Source organism: Anthonomus grandis, chromosome 4 (assembly GCF_022605725.1).
Source record: "Anthonomus grandis grandis chromosome 4, icAntGran1.3, whole genome shotgun sequence".
NCBI classification, from domain to species: Eukaryota; Metazoa; Arthropoda; class Insecta; order Coleoptera; family Curculionidae; genus Anthonomus; species Anthonomus grandis.
Window position 1 is genome coordinate 15,858,709 of NC_065549.1, and position 19,357 is coordinate 15,878,065.

The following is a 19,357-nucleotide window of genomic DNA, read 5'->3' on the forward strand; positions in this document are numbered from 1 at the left end:
ATAAGACATTTAATTAATTGTAATAATAATAAGACATTTGATTAAAATTAATTTTTGCACTAAACTAATTTAATAATTTTTTTTACAACAAAATAAAACAGAGAAGCAAAAATGCAAAAATTACGTGAACATTACGTGAAACACTAGCAAGAATTATAACAATACGTGATCCTTACAAATTGATTGAAATTTGTCTGCTAGTGCTAAATAGAGAAAATGATAAAATGTACAATAATTGTTATACATGTGTAATACCAATCATTAATTATTTATCTTTTTAACTAAAAAAAATCAATTACCCAATTAGTTAATTACATTTAGATAATTTCAATATTTTACTAGTGCTGTGTTAGTATCTTTAAGTGAAGATAAATATGCAATTTGAAGGGCAAAATTCCCTTTGCTCTTGCTTATGAATATTAAGATTTTCTCAATTCATATCTTCTTAATTTGATAACCAACCTAACCTTACGACAATAAAACTGATATCCTGACCCTATTAATATGAACCTCCGATTACAAAGTGAAAATTGGAAAAAAAGCATTTACTGATAGGTAGGGAAGTAAATAACAGTAAATTGCAACCATTTGTAGTGAAACCAGTCAAGTGCTCAAATGTCGGATCTAATACATAAAATAGTAACACGCGAAATGTTTGCTCGTTGGATCAAATTCCAGAAAAACCTCATAAACCTTAAAAATTCACTGACGACACAATTGGGGAATAAAGCCAAAGAAGAGCATGTCTGCCATAAGATGCTCCACTCTCTCCCATCCTAAATACAAAATCTATCAAGGACACATTCGTCAATACAGCCCACACATGCTTAACTGCAACTGGAAATGTCAACAACACTCTCACTAAAAACCTATAAACCCACCTAAATAGAATACCAGAATAGGCTGAAAAATGGAAAATTAAAATAAATGTAAGGAAAAACAGAGGCCATTCTAGTTTTTAGGAAAAGAAACAGGGAAGTTGCCAACATTAAAATAAATAATTTCTACATTTCTTGGAAAGAAGAGCTTAAATACCTAGGACTGTACTTTTATAGGTTGGGCCGTTTTGGTACATACATAAACAAAATAAGAAATGAATAATCAGGGCATCATGCCTATGCTAAACCCTATCATAAACATTAAAAGCAAATTAAACGGATGCATAGAAAAATTACAAGACCAAAATTAATACATGGTATTGTGATGACAAGCTATGGAAAAACTTTTTTATTAATTTATTTATTTAATAGACGGGATCAACCCCATTACAAAAAAAAAATATTACAAAGTTCAATAGTTACACCTAACCATAACTTAAAATAGCTAAAATACAAATATGTTTTTACAGGCAAACCAACATAAAATCAACAGAAGAGTTTACACAATCTCTCTAATTTGATTCCTAAAACTAGACAAGCCAATGCCCACAACTTCAATATCCTCATGGTTGATAATATTTAAGGTTGTTTCGATAGGGGAGTGAGTGGCATAGTTGGTACTGTGAAAAGGCAAAGCAAATAGTCGGTTTCGTCTCAAGAGTCTTGAGGGGACATTGAAGCTAATTCTACCGAGAAGGTCGGGGCATACAATCAGACCATTAAGAAGCTTAAATACAAAGGTTAAATCACCACGAATACGTCTTTCTCTCAATGTTGTCATAGCCAGCACTTCCCGTGCATCATCATAAACATGATCGTTCGGTATTTCCAAATTTAATTTAAATAGACAAAATCTCAAAAACTTATTCTGAATCCTTTCAAGGGCCAGACAGCTGTTCATGTAATAGGGGGACCATATCATTGAGCCATACTCCAATAAAGAAACCAGCAAAGACATGTACACTCTCTTACAGGTCTCGACTGATAGCTCTCTACAGTTACGCAGAACAAAACCCAGAACCCTGGAGGACCTAACCACTATATTATTTATGTGTATATTAAAATTTAAATGATCGTCAAAATAAATGCCAAGATCCTTGATTGTATCAGAATACTGAACAGGGCTTCCCTCTATATTGTATGATGTTACAACTTTTTTACTTCTTTTGTGAAAACTAATATAATTACATTTCTTTATGTTTAAGAATAAGATATTGTTGACACACCAATCATTTAGCCTATTCAGGTCATTCTGTAACAAAATTTGGTCTTTGGGAGTCTGGATTACTCTATAAAATTTCAGGTCATCTGCAAACAATAAAAAAGCGCTATTTTCAAAATATGTAGCTATATCGTTAATGAAAATGTTAAAGAGCAATGGCGAGCAGTGTCCACCCTGAGGTACACCAGAACATACATTGATATTGCTGGATCTAGCACTACCCAATCTAACCTGCTGAGTCCGGCCTGACAAGAAACTTGTGAACCAGGCAACTATATGATTGGCGAAACCAAACACTCTAAGTTTCTCCTGCAAGATTCTGTGATCGACTCTATCAAAAGCCTTGGAGAAGTCTGTATAAATCACATCCATCTGACATCCCCTCTCCAAGGCATCCAACAGATCCTGCCTATAAAAAATATCTGGTAAAAAAAATGTAATTAGAAAGAAAAAGAAACAAAATTCAAAAATATGTGCGATAATTTTACATCACTAATAACTACTATTATTATAATTTTGTCTATATAAGATTACTACAAGTTCTGTTTAGAAAACTACAAGTTTTTCAAAACAGAACATTAAGATTTGCGCCTAGGGCAAGAAAGTTCATAAAAGTTGAAGATCTGCACACATACCATTATAAAAATATTCACCATAAGAGAATTCTTTATCAAAAAGCACTATTACCACTAATTTCTAGGAGGGTAAATTCAAAGTCAATTCGAAATAGATTCGAAGTCAAAAACCAATCAAAAGGAAGGGATCTCGCAATTCCTTCCCTCAGCATCCATACCCATCACACATCCATCCTAGAAAAAGGAAATATTACCAAGTGTCCCTATTTTCGGTGGCAATATGTCAATGAAAAATTAAAAGATATTTGCCTATATCCCCTACAATCTTACAGAAAAAAGCCGGAAACCAGCAGCTAGAACCAGAAACTCTGAAATTCAAAAAATATGAGTACCTAAAATTTAAAATTCAAAAGTTTGAAAAAGTATTTAAAATCACATATAGACAAAATTATAATAATAGTCGTTATTAGTGATGTAAAATTCTCGCACATATTTTGACTTTGAATTTTTCTTTTTCTTCTAATTACAATTTTTTTACCAGATATTTTTTAAGCCTTTCGTTCAGTTAAGTTTCGATATTTATTAAAATTTAAGTACTAGTATTAGTAGTAGTAGGGTTGTATCACTCCTGCCATACTTGATGACAGGTGTCAACCGTTTTAAAAATCACGATACCATCCTTTTTGTCCAAGAAAACTATGTAATTCTTCTTGCAATTAGTTTTTAGTTAGAATTCTTTTTCTTTTTATAGGGAAATAAAAACTTTTGAATTTAAATTGAAAATTTTAGATGGACGTTCGAATCTAGTTAGAAGGACGAGAATAAACGAGAATTTATGTTTGGGATGTGGTAAAGTATTAAAAAATTTGATTTTGGTGTTTTTTCTGAAAACGTTCAAAATGAAGGAAATGCTCAATATTCTCCTAATGATTTGTTATTGTTTGTTTTGAATTATTGTTCTAACTATTAAAAAAACCTTTACTAAGTAACATCAAATGCAGATAGAACAAAAATGTTCATAAATAACCATATATTGGTATCTAAAGGCATTTTAAAGAATATACAAGAATACATGTTACCGAATATTTCATATTATATTCTTAGAAACTTAGAATGATTTGTGCTGTGTATACAAAGTAAAATAATGTGATGTAGAAACTTTATGCAAAAAGTAAACAGTAACATGAAAAAAAAGCTTTATATAAAAATAAGCAAACCACAATGAACCAAAAATACAATTTGAACCCAACCTAGGTACTCTAACCATATCTTGGTCAAGTGGTGTCAAGGCCATCGGAACTTTCTGGCGCAATGCTACCTAAGGTTACAGGCAATAGCATTCCCGCTCTCTTCACCATCAAATGATTTCTATGTTTAGTATGTACTAATGGATACCTACTAAATGTTCACTCAGTGGCTGCTGACAAAGGCGAAAGGGTCAAAATTCCCACTGTTAAATCTTTAATAACTGTTTTACAGCAATATCCTTGCCACAATGTTATAGGATTTATTTTACCAACAATAAATAATCCATAAATAGGACTTCGCAAATGTTTCGGTATTGAGAGAACGATCATCTATCATGCGCGCCCGAACGATTTATTCTGCGGGAACGTTCGCGAATATTCGCCGCAGCACGAAGGGAATGTTTCTCCCTTTACATCACTAGTTATTATTCACATGAATTCAATATTTTAGGTAGGTGCATCGAAATTGAGCAATTCTCATTACTAACTATTATGTTCATCAATTTGGAGAAAATTCAAACTCAATCAAAAAGCTTCAAAAAGTATTTTAACAAAATGCTTTATTTATCATTTGATATACATTTCTCTAGTGATAGCTATATATAATATCATCTTCAGGAGTAAATAAGGTAGCTATTGGAAAGGGAAACCTTCATTTTGAAAATGTACATTTTTTTTAACTCTTATCAAATATTTAGATTTTTCTCTTTACATTTTTTCTTTCTCTGAAAAAAAAGTATAACAAGGGGAGTATATTTTGCCTTAATAAAATCACATTGAGGAATGGAATTCAATTTTGGGGATTTGGAAAGAATCAATTAGAATTTTTGTACTACGGATAGAGCATATTAGCTATCTGTAGTACAAAACCAACTGTGTGGGTTCAGTCCTAGGAAACCCTGTTGCCTCTATTTATTTATGAGCGGATTTATTTTGACCTGCATTTTTATTTTAATGGCACTGGATACAGTCTACAAGATATATGGTAGGATGTTGGACAGTGTAATGGGACTGACAAGATTCAGAAGTAGTTACTTAGGTTGGTTAATTTTGCCACTTAAACAAAAATATCAATTAACTATAAAAGGATAAAAATGTTTAACCATTTGCTTTTAGGATTAAAAAGTATAGAATAAAATAAGTACTTTAAGAAGGAGATAAGAAAGTTATTGTTGACTAGAGCCTATTACTACATGGAAGAGTTTTTTTACTTATAAAATGCATTACTTTCTCTGTGTTTTAGGTTTTAATAAGATTTGACAACCACGTTTTGGGCCTTGCTGCTAAACTTTCTTCTGGTTGTTTTGCAGTCAGGGTTGCCAGGCATGCATTGGGGGGGTTGTTTGCTCGTTCAGTTTATTTTGCCTTAATAGACTCTCATATCCGTTATGGGTTGCCATTTTGGGGTTTGTGCTCCAAGGGACTCCTTAACATAATTTTTACTATTCAGAAAAAAGCATAAAGGTATCTGTGTGGTGTTGGTCTGAGAGTCTCTTGTAAACCTCTTTTTGTAGCTGAAGGAATTTTAACAGTTTTCTCACTCTTTATATTGGAAACTGCAACACTCATACATAAGTCTGTAAGTCCACCATCCAGCACCAGTCATAATACTCATCAAGTGGGCAACTTATCTCTTCCAATCCCCACCTCCTCACTTACAAGAAACTCTCTTATATTTATTAGTCGGAAAATATTTAATCATGTTCCTTTGTCGATTAGGACTGTTACAGACCTTAAAAAGTTTAGGAGAGAACTAAAGAAATTAATCTTACCAAAAGCTTAGTACAGCATTGAAGAGTATTTTAACGATTCATTTTAATATTTAAAATTAATTATATGTCTGTTGATCAGATTTATTTTAATATTTTTTTTTTATTATTCTTGTTTTATATTGGTTCTCGCCTTTTCTTTTCTTCTGTTTTGGTTTTTTCTTTGTTTATATAAAATATAGTATATCAAAATCGATTCTGTTTTTGTCCTGTATAACTAAATAAATACTTGTATTATAAATTCTAGGATTAGGAAGCTTTTAGCACAAGTTTGTAAACTTAGCAAATAAAGTATATTTTGACTTTGAACTAATTTTGGTATACCTACAGTACCGAGCAAAAGTGGAGAAACATTTTATTTAATAAATATAAAGCCAGAGTAATCAACTATTGCCAATAAACAAATACTCACATTATTTCTTTAGGTTCAAAGGAATGCAAAAACATATTTGGTATTTATAAATTCTTGCAACAAAAACAATCTATTTGCTTATCTTTATTTTATGAGGAGCAAAAGTAGAGAAACATTTTTAAAGTTTTTAGTTTATGTTTGCTTATTGAAAGCAATACATAATAATATTTTGTTAATTAATAAAGAATAAGGCATATTTACAGCCTCAAGGTATCACTTTAACATTATGTATAAAACAGTTGATAATATCAAAATATCAATCGGGTGTTAAGCAAGCAATCATTGCTAAGCAGTTAGGATTAAACCACTGAGTTGTTTCCAAAACCATAAAGTTACACCACATTAGGAACTCATTAATAAAAACGACGCTTAGAGTTGACGAGAAGATTAAATCCTTAGTTCTTAAAAATCCATTTAACACAGCAGTGGATATAAAATCTCAACTAGACAATGTAAATATTAGTGTCCATACAGTTCGAAGACGTTTAAGGGACAGTGGCTTGCCGGCAAGAAAACCATCCAAGAAACCCTTCATTTCGAAGAAGAATCGAACCGCCCGACTTCAATTTGCACAGACCATTTAAACTGGTCAGAAGCAAGACGGAATACAGTATTATTTTCGGATGAAAGTAAGTTTAATTTATTTTCTTCTGATGGTATTTTACGGGTCCGGCAGGCGTCCTAAAAATAAAAGAGTTGATCCAAAGTATACTTTGGGCATTATTAAGCATGGAGGGGGAAATGTACAAGTGTGGGGTAGTTTCTCTAGTATGGAAATGGGCCCCATTGTCAAAATAGATGGGATTATGGATCAGTTTAAATATTTAGAAATACTAACTGATAATATGTTGCCATATGCAGAGGAAAACATGCCATTGCAATGGAGGTTTCAACACAACAATGATCCGAAGCATACAGCTAAAATTATAAAAAAAATTTTTGAGGACAAAAAAATAACTGTTGTTAAGTGGCCAGCTCAAAGTCCTGACCTTAATCCCATAGAGAATCTATGGGATTTAGTAGACAAAAAAATTCGTAAGGAACATCCCGAAAAATTTAAAAATGAAGATGAGTTGTTTGAAGCAGTTGAAGCTGCATGGCATTCTGTACCCAAGGAGACCTTAGGGAATCTGATTGGATCTATGAAAAGGAGATGCCTTGCAGTTATTAAAAATAAGGGATATGCAACTAAATATTAATTTGTTGTTATTATATATTTTCTTTAAATATGTGTTTCTCTATTTTTGCTCCCTGTTTTTTTTAAATTAATTTACATATGGCTTTATAATAAGTAGAATTATATTGTTTATGTTTTATTATCTAGTTTGGTGTAGTATTATAGGATAAAAAAATTTTAGTTAACATTAATAAAATAAATTTAAAAATAAAAAAAAAAGTTTCTTTACTTTTGCTCGGTACTGTATGTTTGATTTATATTTTTTTTGTTTTTATTTTATTAACTTTAATTCTAGATCTTTATTTTATTACCTATTTCAGATTTAACAATTTTATTACAATTTTATCTACTCTTTATTTAAAAAATTATAAGACATCCTTAAAGAGATTCAAGAGATAGAAAATTGCAATTATGACCTTTGAAGTGTATATTAAAGATTCCACTCCTCCAAGATTATTTATAAGCATTTTTATTGTGATATTACCACTAATTTATTTTATCAGATTTTAGCAATTTACTTTTAATAGAAAGTGAACTTACAATACCCTATTTTGTGTTACACCATAAACCCTTGGAAAATTAAATGCAGGCCTTAATGGATCAAACAGTTTGGGTAATTTTTTCTGTTCGGCATCCAATATGTGAGCTCCTAATATAACTTCCTTGATCCTTCTGTTAAGTTCCTTCTTAATTTCTGGCAACTCATATTTGGCTGGAAGACCTTCTTGTATTTGAACTGTATTGGTTAAAATTTGTGCTTGAATCAGCCCCTCTAACAGAACATTGTTGTCCTTGTAGGTCAACAGTTTCCTGTCATGCCAATTTGGATGTGTTTTGTCGAGAGGCTGGACTTTTTCACCATAAGAAACAACTTCAACTCTAAAATATCATTATATTTTAATACAAAAAGAAGATTATGAAATAGCGATCATTACACCTTTCTCTGACAATTTTTTCTTTTAGGAAGGCATTGGCATCCTCCACAGGAATACCTTTTTCTTTTAAAACTTTCTCAGCTCCAGTGTCATTCACTCTTCGTTTGCCTTGGAATCGCCAATGCTTTTGAAAATGCCACCCTATATGTTGTTTTAAGAGAATTTGGGTGACACGCATTTTAGGATTTAGGGACGGCTTTTAAGTAAGTTTTGTGTTTTTTAGATAACCTACGAATCTTAAAATTTTACTACTAATAATAAAATATTAGGTTAAGAATTTCTTCTTCTTCTTCTTCTTCTTGTTGACTTGATGGCTCTGCTGCAAGGCAATTGCCAGCCCGATTTGTGTGAGATCCTACTTTATCTGGCTCTGGACCATGTAGGAGTCTCAGGATACTTTGCTGCACTGTAACTCTTTGATAAGGAAATACAACTTATGATTGGGCCTCTAGGCGTATTCTGTTTCTATCTAAGGCTGTAAAACAGGAGGAATATTAGTGATACAACAGAGGGAATATATGACCACACCAATGCACTAAAACAAGCAATTAAGGCAGGATTATAGGACAATTCAAGGTTAATGGGAAGTTGAGCTTTAGATTTTAATCTGGTTAATGTTTATGAATCGCATGATTATCTCTATTGTTTCATCGTCTGGAGCAGACAAGATGTCAGTCATAGATAATGGTGATACTCCTTTCTTTAATACAAAGATCTTATATAGGTCAAAATTAATAACGCGATTAATTGGGCACTCAAAGAAAATATGGTCCAAGTCGTCCCATAAACCACAATCACACAAAGGGTTATCTTTTATGTTAATTCGATAAAGGTGGGAGTTAGTCAAGCAATGTCCTGTACGCATTCTAATAATTGTTGTGATATGTCTTCTGTCTTTATAGTTTAAGTTAGCAAACCATTTTTTGTTGGTAAATGTGGATTGTACCCTAGCATATCTGCGATGATGGTTTAACACTAAAATTTTCCACTTGTCCCTAAATGTATTTATTATTTCCTGCTTTAAAATGTTGAATATATCCTGAATATCATAGAGCATTCTTCTAGGGATGTTTAAATCAGTTCCCACTTTGGCCAGAATATCTGCCTCATCATTGCCTGGTATATCTGAATGACCTGGGATCCAAGACAGTCTAATATCATAGCCATTGTTGTTAGTCATGGCAATTAATCTTTTAGTTTTAAGAACCCAATATTCAGAGTTCGCTGTAAAAAAAGAGCCACTGAGCTTTGTAATTGCACCTTTTGAGTCTGAAAATATTATTGCTCTCTTGATTTGTTGCTTGATAGCGGTTTCTACAGCATCATGAATAGCAATTATTTCGGCCTTATAAATATTAAGGTTATCCGGCAAACGTGACGAGAATCTATAGTTCAAGGATGGGATAGATATGCCAAATCCCACCCTGTTGCCCTTTTTTGAAGCATCAGAATAAATAAATGTATAGCGGATTTTTAAGTTGTTGGTTTCGTCTATAAATTTATTTCCTGTCATGATATCTCCCTTTTTTAAGTTACATTTTATAATTTTTAGAGACCCACTTAGAATGTTTAAGGGGATTTCGTAACATGGAAATTTTTCTCCTCTATAGAGTAAGGTTATGTATGGTCTGTAGCTTTGAAATGCAGTCACTAGATATGGAGTTTTATTGTTATTCCAAAACTCAGGTCTATGTATTATTTTAGATCTAATATTATTTATGATTTGAATAATAGGGTGGTTTGTAATTAATAAAAATTTCGAAATTAGTTTGAAAGCCAGTAGTTTTCTCCTGTATTCTAGGTCTATCACAGATGCTTCCGCTAATAATGCCACTCTGGGCGTAGAGCGCATACATCCCAGACATATGCGTAAGCCCTCGTAAAACACCACGTCCAATCCATTCAGAGCCGTTCCTGCACATGGTTTAAAAAATATCGAACCGAAATCTAGATGAGATTGTACCAAAGCAAAAAAGGCAGTCAAGAGGGTGTTTGGGTCTGCACCCCACCATACTCTACACAATGCTCTTAGGACGTTCAGTGACTTTTTTGCTTTATTTTTAATTTTTAAGATGTGAGGTGGCCACTTTAGATTCTCTTGCAGTACTATTCCCAAATATTTGACGTTTTGTTTAAAGGGGATAACTGAATTATTAATTTGTATGGGAGGTGGGGTGACACTTTTTCTCCCTCTAGTGAACCACATTGCTTCACACTTATTAATCGATAAGGATAGGTTGTTTTCCCGGAGATATAAATCTATGCGTTCCAGGGCAATGTTAATTTTATTAATCATTGTAGCTACGTTTTTGCCCTTGATTATTACTGTCAAGTCATCGGCATATCCTATTACAAATGCATCCCCCAGGTTTAAGTCAAAAATGTTTTTTATATAAATATTAAATAGGATGGTACTCAAAGGGGAGCCTTGTGGAAGACCCATAGTTGTCAGCACTGGACCCAAGAATGACCCATTATTGCTCCTACAATACAGAAGTCGGTGTGTAAAAAGTTTGTAGATTACATTACACATATGACTGGGCACTTCCATGTTTTGTAGAGTATTATACATTTTATAGATGTTTACATTATCATATGCTGCTTTTATGTCTAAAAAGACTGCTATAACTGATTCAGAGGAAAGAAATGCATCATTAATATAAGATGTGATAAATGCAATATTGTCATATATGCCCTTTCCCTTACGGAAACCTGTTTGTCTATTTGAAAATTTCAGATCATGTTCCAGTTGCCAATCCAGACGATTCTTGAGCATAATTTCTAAAACTTTAGCACCACATGATGACAATACAATTGGTCTATAATTGTTAGGGTCCATTGGGTTTTTATTTGGTTTCAAAATACTAACAACATTGAATTTTTTCCAGGATATCGGTATTTCCCCTCCCATTAGGATTTTATTGTAGATATTTAAGAGAATTTGTTTAGCTTTAAAGGGCAGAAATTTGAACATTTGATAGGATACATCATCCATACCTGGTGCAGATGATTTCTTTTTATTTAAGGCCAGGTTTAACTCATTTAAGGAAAAAAGCAAGAAATTGTCATCTCCATTGGCCGGAACCAGATTGAAACTGGGGTCTATATTTATAACTGACATATTGTCTAAAATGGATTGCTTAAAATTATCTGAAATTACGTGATTAAATCTACTTATTTTAGAGTTGTTATTAAATTTTTTAATTTTGTTCCAAACATATGTGATACTCGAATTCCTATTTAAAGTGCCACAAAAAAGTTTGAATTTTTCTTTTTTTTTATGTTTTAGTTTTTTCCTAGTTATTGCAATTGTCCTTTTAGCCATAATATAGTTTTCTGTAGATGGGGCATTATTAAAATTTGTTATGGCATTTTTTCTTTCCCTAACCCAAGATGTACATTCATCATCCCACCATGGATTACCCCTCTTCATAGGTGTTCCAACCAATTTTATTGGAATTACTTGTTCAGAAACCTCAAAAATTATAGACATCAATTGGTCATAATCCATATTATAATTAAGATCTGAGAGCTGTATTAAGAGTTTATCATGATAGGCTTCCCAATTTGCCCTTTTGAAGTTTCTGATATTATAAGGACTAGCAATCTTATTATGTAAGTTAACATCACCGTTATCGTTAAGAATAACGCATATGGGAAAATGATCACTGTTACCACAGTCTTTAATAACATTCCATGTCGCTTGTGTAGCTAATTTTCCGCTTACCAAAGTTAAATCTACTGCACTTGGTGTTGCAAGGGCTAGTTGGAACAAAGTTGGTGAGCCATCATTCAAAATCACAAGTCCATTATCTTGAATAAAATCACTGATAATTCTACCACCTTTATTAGGTGTGGCTTTATCCCATAAGGGATGATGGGAGTTAAAATCCCCCATGATTATTATATTTTTAGCATTATAAGAAATCAATTTACTTAAAACTTCAATAGATATATTGTTATGTGAATTACAATAGAAGTTGACCACTTGTAAATTGCCTATCTCTACTATTATATATTGTGTGTTGTCTGATGAAAAAGTTTCAATTTCCTTAAAAATAAGATTTTTTTTAATACAGGTGACCACTCCCCCATAACCGTCATGTCTGTCCTGCCTGATTGTAGCATATGTATTTAGATTGAAGGTGTCGTTAGTTTTTAGCCATGATTCATTTATTAAAACAATATCGGGACTTTCTTTATGCACTAGGCTAATTAAATTGTCCCTATTGGAATTTAAACTTCTCAGATTCCAGCAGATAATTTTTAGTTTATTTCTATTTAACATAAGGGTGTGAAGCAAGGTAGACTTTTAGGTTGAATCGGATTGAAAACTGGGATCAATATCCATGTCAAGGTTTTGGTTGTACAATATACTTTGGATTAATCTTTTATTATGTTCTGAGGTGTTTAAGATTGCATTAATAATATGTCTGACATCATCAGGGTAAGGAGGTTCTTGTAAATTATAACTGTGAACTGCACTAGTACTAGGCAATGATGTATTTAAATTATTTTCTGAAATTTGTGGAAAAATGGGTGCTCTAGTTTCTTTTTGAGGTCTTGAATTGGGAAACATTAAATGTTCATTATGTGCTTTTTTGTCATAACCCTTATGGATTATGCGTTTTTTCCTATTGTTTTCAGTGACAACTTGTTGAAAAGATCTTTTTATAGGTGCTGTTTTTGCATGTTGTGTGCGTCTCTGTGATGGTTGGATTGTATTTTCTGAAGGGTCTTGTCTGGTTATATTTTGTAAGCTTGGGAATTCTGTAGGACGATATACAAATTCATCTCTTGAGATGTAGTTTTTTTTAATGATTTCGCTAGCATCATAAAATGTAATATTTTCGAAAGCCATTAGTTCCTTAATATTTTTCTGTCTGGTGTACTCTGGACAGCTTTTGTCTGTTGACTTGTGTGGGTTTTTGCAATAGAAGCATTTAATTTCACAACAGGAGTGTTCCTCTTCATTGTTATTTTTTTCCTCTGCACATGTAAAACACCTCTCTTTGCCTTTGCAATTTGTACGAGTATGTCCATAGCGCAAACATCTAAAACACTGTGTTACTGGAGATATATATATGGATACTGGTCTTTCGAGCCTATATAAATTTATAGATTTAGGAAGACAAACACCCTTAAAAGTAAAGAGGACTGACCCAGTAGGTTCATATACGGTTTCTTTATCTTTAACAATTCTACGATTCAATCTCCTGACTTCAAGAATTTCAACTGCACTATTTGTTTTGCAGCACTCTAAGAGTTCTCCTTCCCCTATTTCTAAATCTATCTGCCTGACTAACCCTTTGCATGTCACAAAATTAAAAGGAATGAAAATTTTATACCCTTTATTGAGTAAAGTTTTATTTTTTACAAAGTTATTTGCTGCTTGATAATTAATGAATTCTACGGAAATTCTATTTAGGCCTTTGTTTTTAATTTTTTTAACATCATTAAGGTTCAGGTTAAAGATATCTCTAGCAATTTTTATGTTATTAAACTTGCCTATACTGAAGCCCACCTTTTCAGTGGATTCCAGATAAACTAAAAATGGACCATTATCACTTTGAGAATAAAGAATTGGTTCTTTTTCAAGTTTGGTATTTGTAGAATCTTGAAGAATACCAGCATTATCTACAACACATTCCTCTGAACTTTTTACCTTAGGCAGGGGGGGCCGCCCCCCCCCTGTATCGCTCATATTACTTTAACTGAAAGCAAGAATTTAAGACAAGCATGCACAAAATGAAAAAATTCTAGCCAAAAAGCAGATGATGTAAGCCAAAACAATGAAAAGCCAATACAACGTATAATAAGCTCAACTTACCGTTAAACAACGTACACACAAACAATAAGAGGTTAGAGGGAAAGAGTTAAAAACACTGCCTCCAGAAATCAATGTAGCCTCTAACGCGAACGAAGCCCGAATCCGTTAAGAATTTCATTGGTAACAGTTGATCAGCACGTGACAGCGTTGCCGAGCTGATACGTTTCATACGTAATTTTTGTTAATTATGTTATAACTTATCTGCACCTAAAATCGCATAAATCCAATTATTTTATATTTGAAAAATATGTTCAGGTAGACTTTAGATAGGCTTTAAAAAGCGTCATAAAGATGTAATTAGAGACCCAAAAATATCCCTACGCCTTTTAAGGTGGAATCTCGGTCAAATAGATTATTCCTAGGATTCCTAATCTAGTTTTGTATTTTTTGCGCCTTAGTTTTTGTAAATTTGTTGTTGCTCAATTTTCATGAATTTCATTGGTTACTTGCGGATATTTTAAGTTTATTTTGATTGTCGATTGAGAAGAATAGTAGAAAGATAACATAAAACCTTAATATAATTTTTTAAAATTTTGTTTGGTTATAGGTACCGACTATAAAAGCCACAAATTCATTGCAACAAAAACTGAGACTGTGAATGGAGCTAAGTTGTTTTTGTTTAGTTTCTAGTTTCTTCCTGGTGATTACGAAATTGAATTTTTTTATTACGTGGAAATACAATAAAAATACAAGCACACGCAACCCGACAAATATATTAACAAAATAATAATAAAAATCAAAATCGGTGAACGATCGAAAAAGTAACTACAGCGTATGTGCTATATGTTCAGGCCTTAAATTTATAAATCTGTTGTGAACGGCTGTTAGTTATATCGAATTTACACTTGACGTCGAACTTGACTCGCGGATTAACTATGAATGCACCGCACCTTAAGTCGTCTTAAGGCAGCCACAAACATACAGTTTTTCCTTAAGGCAAAACTGTGCAGTTTGGTCTTAAGGATTGCCTTTACTGACTGAAATTTTATGTCAGTTCATTTCGGCAACTATGGCATCTACCGACGATGATGCTCTGGCGTTAATTGGTTGGCTTATGGTGAAAAAGTGGGCCAAAACTCGTGAAAAAAAGCATAATCAAAGAAGTGTCTGGGCAAAAGGATGGCTAATGAAGAGAAACAAATACTCCCATATAAATCTCCTTTCCGAGTTAAAGGTTTGTCCTAAAGATTGGCACAATTATTTGAGAATTGAGAATATTTAAATTTATTATCATTGGTTACCCCTTTGATTAAAAAAAAAGATACAGTAATGCAACGAGCCATTTCTCCCCATGAAAGGCTTACAGCGACCTTGAGGTTTTTGGCTACTGGCAGAACGTACGAAGACCTCAAGTATTTAACAATAATTTCTCCTCAGGCACTTGGTTACATAATACCAGAAACTTGCAGAGCTATATATCAAGCCCTCCACAGCGATTTCTTAAAGGTAAGAGAGAACAATATATTACATATTATGAAGCTTTAATTTGTCAACATTAAACTTATTTAATAGCTATGTTTTTTTACAATGGTTTCAATTATTAATGTTCTCCGCAAAATTCGAGAAAAATGATCCTACGCTTTGATGGTCTTCTGATGTGCCTGATGATTGACGCTGGTTATTTTGTACACGTCCTAGGTCAGGGCTGGGCGAACTCGAATAACGGACTTTCTTGACATACTGATAAGAGTTGCAGATTAGTGTCTGGACGATAGTAGCAGTCAAATTGACATCGAATTGGCATATTTGTAGCCTCATCAACAAGTTTATGCGTCATAGTTAACTGACCCATTTCAGCTTGAAACAAAGTATCATTCACTATTTTTTCAGCTATGAGCATTTGCTGTTTTGGAAGCCCTCGTAATTTTATAGCAATGGCATTTGCAATAACGTCAAACCGGTCTTCTTCAAGTCGTGGCCTTTTGAAGTGATCTTTTACCGATTGCAATACCTCATTTTCCAAAACTTGTTGTTGTGATGTTTGAACCCTTCGTAACTGAAAGCGAGGTGTCGGTGCAGAACTTCCTGCGACTGGTTCAAATGATGTTTCTTCATCATTAGCAGAAGTACTTTGGGTTTCGCTGTTTTGGGATGATTCGTTTTGCGATAATGCGTCTAAATGTTCCTGAAACAATTAAGGAAACACGTTTAACAATCGTACACTGTTTTTCGCCAGTTTAATGGAAACACGCATGCATATCTCCTCAATTATTGGGACCTTAAACAATTGCCGTTATTTTTGTCTCAAAAGGTGCCACCTCGCAACTATGGTTAACATAGTTGCGAGGTATGGTTAACATATTATAAAGATAATACTGTTCCATACATTATTATAGTTTGTTTTTATTGTTTCAGTTCCCTTAGACTGAAGATGAGTGGAAAAATATTGCAAATGATTTCGAAATAAAATAGAATTTTCCACACTGCGTTGGAGCTATGGATAGGAAACATATAACTATTAAACCGCCTGCTGGCAGTGGCTCCGAATTCTATAACCACAAAGGAAGGCATAGCATGGTTCTACTCGCCATAGCTGACGCTAATTATCGATTCATATTGTGTGACATTGGGACTAACGGTAGGATTTCAGATGGCGGTGTTTTGAAGAATACCAATTTTTTCGAAAACCTTTCCAATAATCGTCTTCCTATACCTCCAGCAGGTACAATTAGGAACTCAAATACAACTACGCCATATGTGTTTATAGCGGATGATGCTTTTTCTTTGAGAAAAGATATGATGAAACCTTTTAGGCAAGCTGACCTTATTTCACAGGCTCGAAGAATATATAACTATCGCTTGTCGCGAGCGAGACGCATTGTTGAAAATTTATTTGGAATTTTGGTTGCAAGATTCCGAATATTTCACACGGCAATCAATGTGAAACCCAAAAACATTAAAGATGTGGTAATGGCCTGCTGTGTCCTGCACAATTATTTAATGAAAACTCGACCCAGCTGTTATGCCCCTTCGGAATGTTTCGACAGCGAAAATGCACATGAAGGTACAACTACTTCAGGATATGAGGCAAATAATGTATATGTATATGGCTTAAACCTAAACAATCCAGGAGACATGGCTCGTGCGGCAAAAAAGTGAGAGAAGATTTTATGAACTATTTTGCTAATGAAGGCCAAGTACCGTGGCAACTGAATTTCATTTAAAACTCTATAGGCATGTGTTGTGTGTTATTTAGTTAGATGCAATTATTAATTGCATTGTGGTGTATAAAGTCGGGTGATGTACACAATATCGAAATACCTACTTACCTATAAGTATTCTATCGAAAGACATATGGATTTTTTTGATAGAATGTAGGTATATAAGTATTTCGATATTGTAAACATCACACCTTAAAATCAGTAATTAGCGTAATATATGATTCTCAAAATATGACCCTGATTTATGAACCCTTTTTTTGAAAAACTTACCTGGGTGTTAATATCATCATTATCGCGGTCTAAGTTTGAGCGGTTAGTTCGAGCAATATCTTGATCACCTAGGAAACTAAATAAAAATACAATTTAGTAAGCATTTAACCAGAGAAACTATGTCGGTCGGTAGCGAGCTAAATAATAGTAATACTAATGCAGAAAAAGCTTACCTTAACATCCGAAAGTACCACAGCTTCGGCTTGTATACGTCGTCACTTGACGCTCCTGACTTCACAGTCTTTAAGTTTTTTTATTTTCCTTTCTATAGGCACTTCTCAGGTTATTTATTTTTTTTGATCACAGCATCTTTTGTAGCATTCGGCTCAATCTCTTTTAATTTCTCTGCCAATCTTGCCTATCCCGCATTTTTTTTATTTCTGTCCTGGTATTCCTTGCACTTTGCTTGCCAAAGACAAGACTCGCTTTCATATATTTTAATAAAATCTTCTACAAATTGACGGCTTATAGTTTTGTAATCACGCACGGTATTAATCTAGCAACTAATCATATACTGATAAATTACCCTACGATATTACCACACATGCCGAGTTTGGCCTGTTCAGACAAGTCTGCGCAGTTATTCACGATGGTTTTTCGATCAGGATTTTGTCGACTGTACAGTCCGTCGGCAGCCTCAAGGTTTTCCCCACAAACGTTGAGGAAAAACTCAAGGCTTGAACTGCGCAGTCCAAACCTTGAGGAAAAACTGTATGTGTGTGGCTGCCTTTACAGTTCGTGATGATATTGCGATACCTGGAAAAAGTTCTTTAATCCGGTTGGAGGTTAAAAATGGATTCATTCTAGCCATTTGAACAAGTTTTATATTATTGTACGTTTTTGTGTTCTTTTACGTGTTTGAGTGAAAATCATTTTTTTTAAACATTTTAGGTGGTTAGCTATTTTACTACAAGTCCAACAAAGTCTACTATTTTACTACAAGTCCTCTTTTCCTTAGCATAAAATTTATTTTATGCATTGAAGGATCACAATTTTTTTTCTTCTCATTTTAAACTGTGGAAGACACAAAGACAAGGCTTGTAGATACAAAAAAAAACAAATTGTTACCAGCACCAAGGCTTGAAATGAACTACTCGCGCTAATTTTCATCGTTTCTAAGTAGATGGTCAACTATGTTATCTATAAATTTTATTTATATTCTGCATTCCTTACAAGTTTCTTAGTGGAATGTCTATAAATAAATTATATATTGCTGTTGTGATGAACAATCAAAATTTTACAACTAGTTGGTTTTAATTTATTTTAAAGAAGAGAAACATTGAATATATATTTTTTTAAATCATTTCTAATTAGTTGGCCACTAGTGTATTTCCGTTAATTCCGATATTCCTAGAATACAAGTTATTTGCACCCGGCCCAAAATATATTACCTATGTTCCTGGTAAAAATCACGTTGAGCTCGTAGCTTAAGATATAGAAAAAGCTTTTTGGCAAAATACTTCAGTAATAGATAAATCTAGTCTACTGTTGAATTAGATTTTTAAATTTTCAAGTTACGGATATATTACATAAATAGGCAATTTTAATATTGATAATAAATCCAAATAAATTTTTCATCCAAAAAAATGCCATTTTCAGATTTTTTAAATCCGGTGCCTAAGCCAAATCTTGCTTATTTCGTCATTCAAAATTTAGAGTTCGAACGATTCGGCGATTAATAAATCGTCACTTTTTTGCCTTTTTTTCTTATTTAATATTAATAAAATAGTTGGAAAGGTTTTATTTAATCTGCAAGACTCAGTTACTTAATAAAATTGATTATATTACTTACTGTTACCGTTATTTCTTGTTCTGGAAACTTGGTTTATATTGACATACAAACAAATAAATAATTTGATAATAGTAAATAAAAAACTCACA

The 19,357-nt window shown here is 33.0% G+C and overlaps 1 protein-coding gene and 1 long non-coding RNA gene across 3 annotated transcripts in view; one reads left to right on the plus strand and one right to left on the minus strand.

Moving 5' to 3' along the window:
* LOC126734987 (39S ribosomal protein L37, mitochondrial) overlaps positions 1–14,190 on the minus strand; it is a 15,614-nt gene extending 1,424 nt beyond the window's left edge. The window contains exons 1-3 of one of the 2 annotated variants that reach the window (XM_050438852.1): positions 14,046–14,190; positions 8,218–8,690; positions 7,821–8,159 (exon numbers count right to left, since the gene is read on the minus strand). In XM_050438852.1, the coding sequence (XP_050294809.1) occupies positions 7,821–8,159; positions 8,218–8,393 (515 nt within the window). In that variant the 5' untranslated portion in view covers positions 8,394–8,690; positions 14,046–14,190. Of the gene's footprint in view, positions 1–7,820; positions 8,160–8,217; positions 8,691–13,880; positions 14,003–14,045 lie in introns of those variants that run through there. The other variant, XM_050438851.1, reaches the window with a different exon arrangement.
* Positions 1,150–2,088, plus strand: LOC126734989 (uncharacterized). Its single transcript, XR_007660243.1, has 2 exons — positions 1,150–1,700; positions 1,762–2,088. It is a non-coding gene; the product is annotated as an uncharacterized LOC126734989 (long non-coding RNA).
* Positions 14,191–19,357: the final 5,167 nt, after the last annotated feature.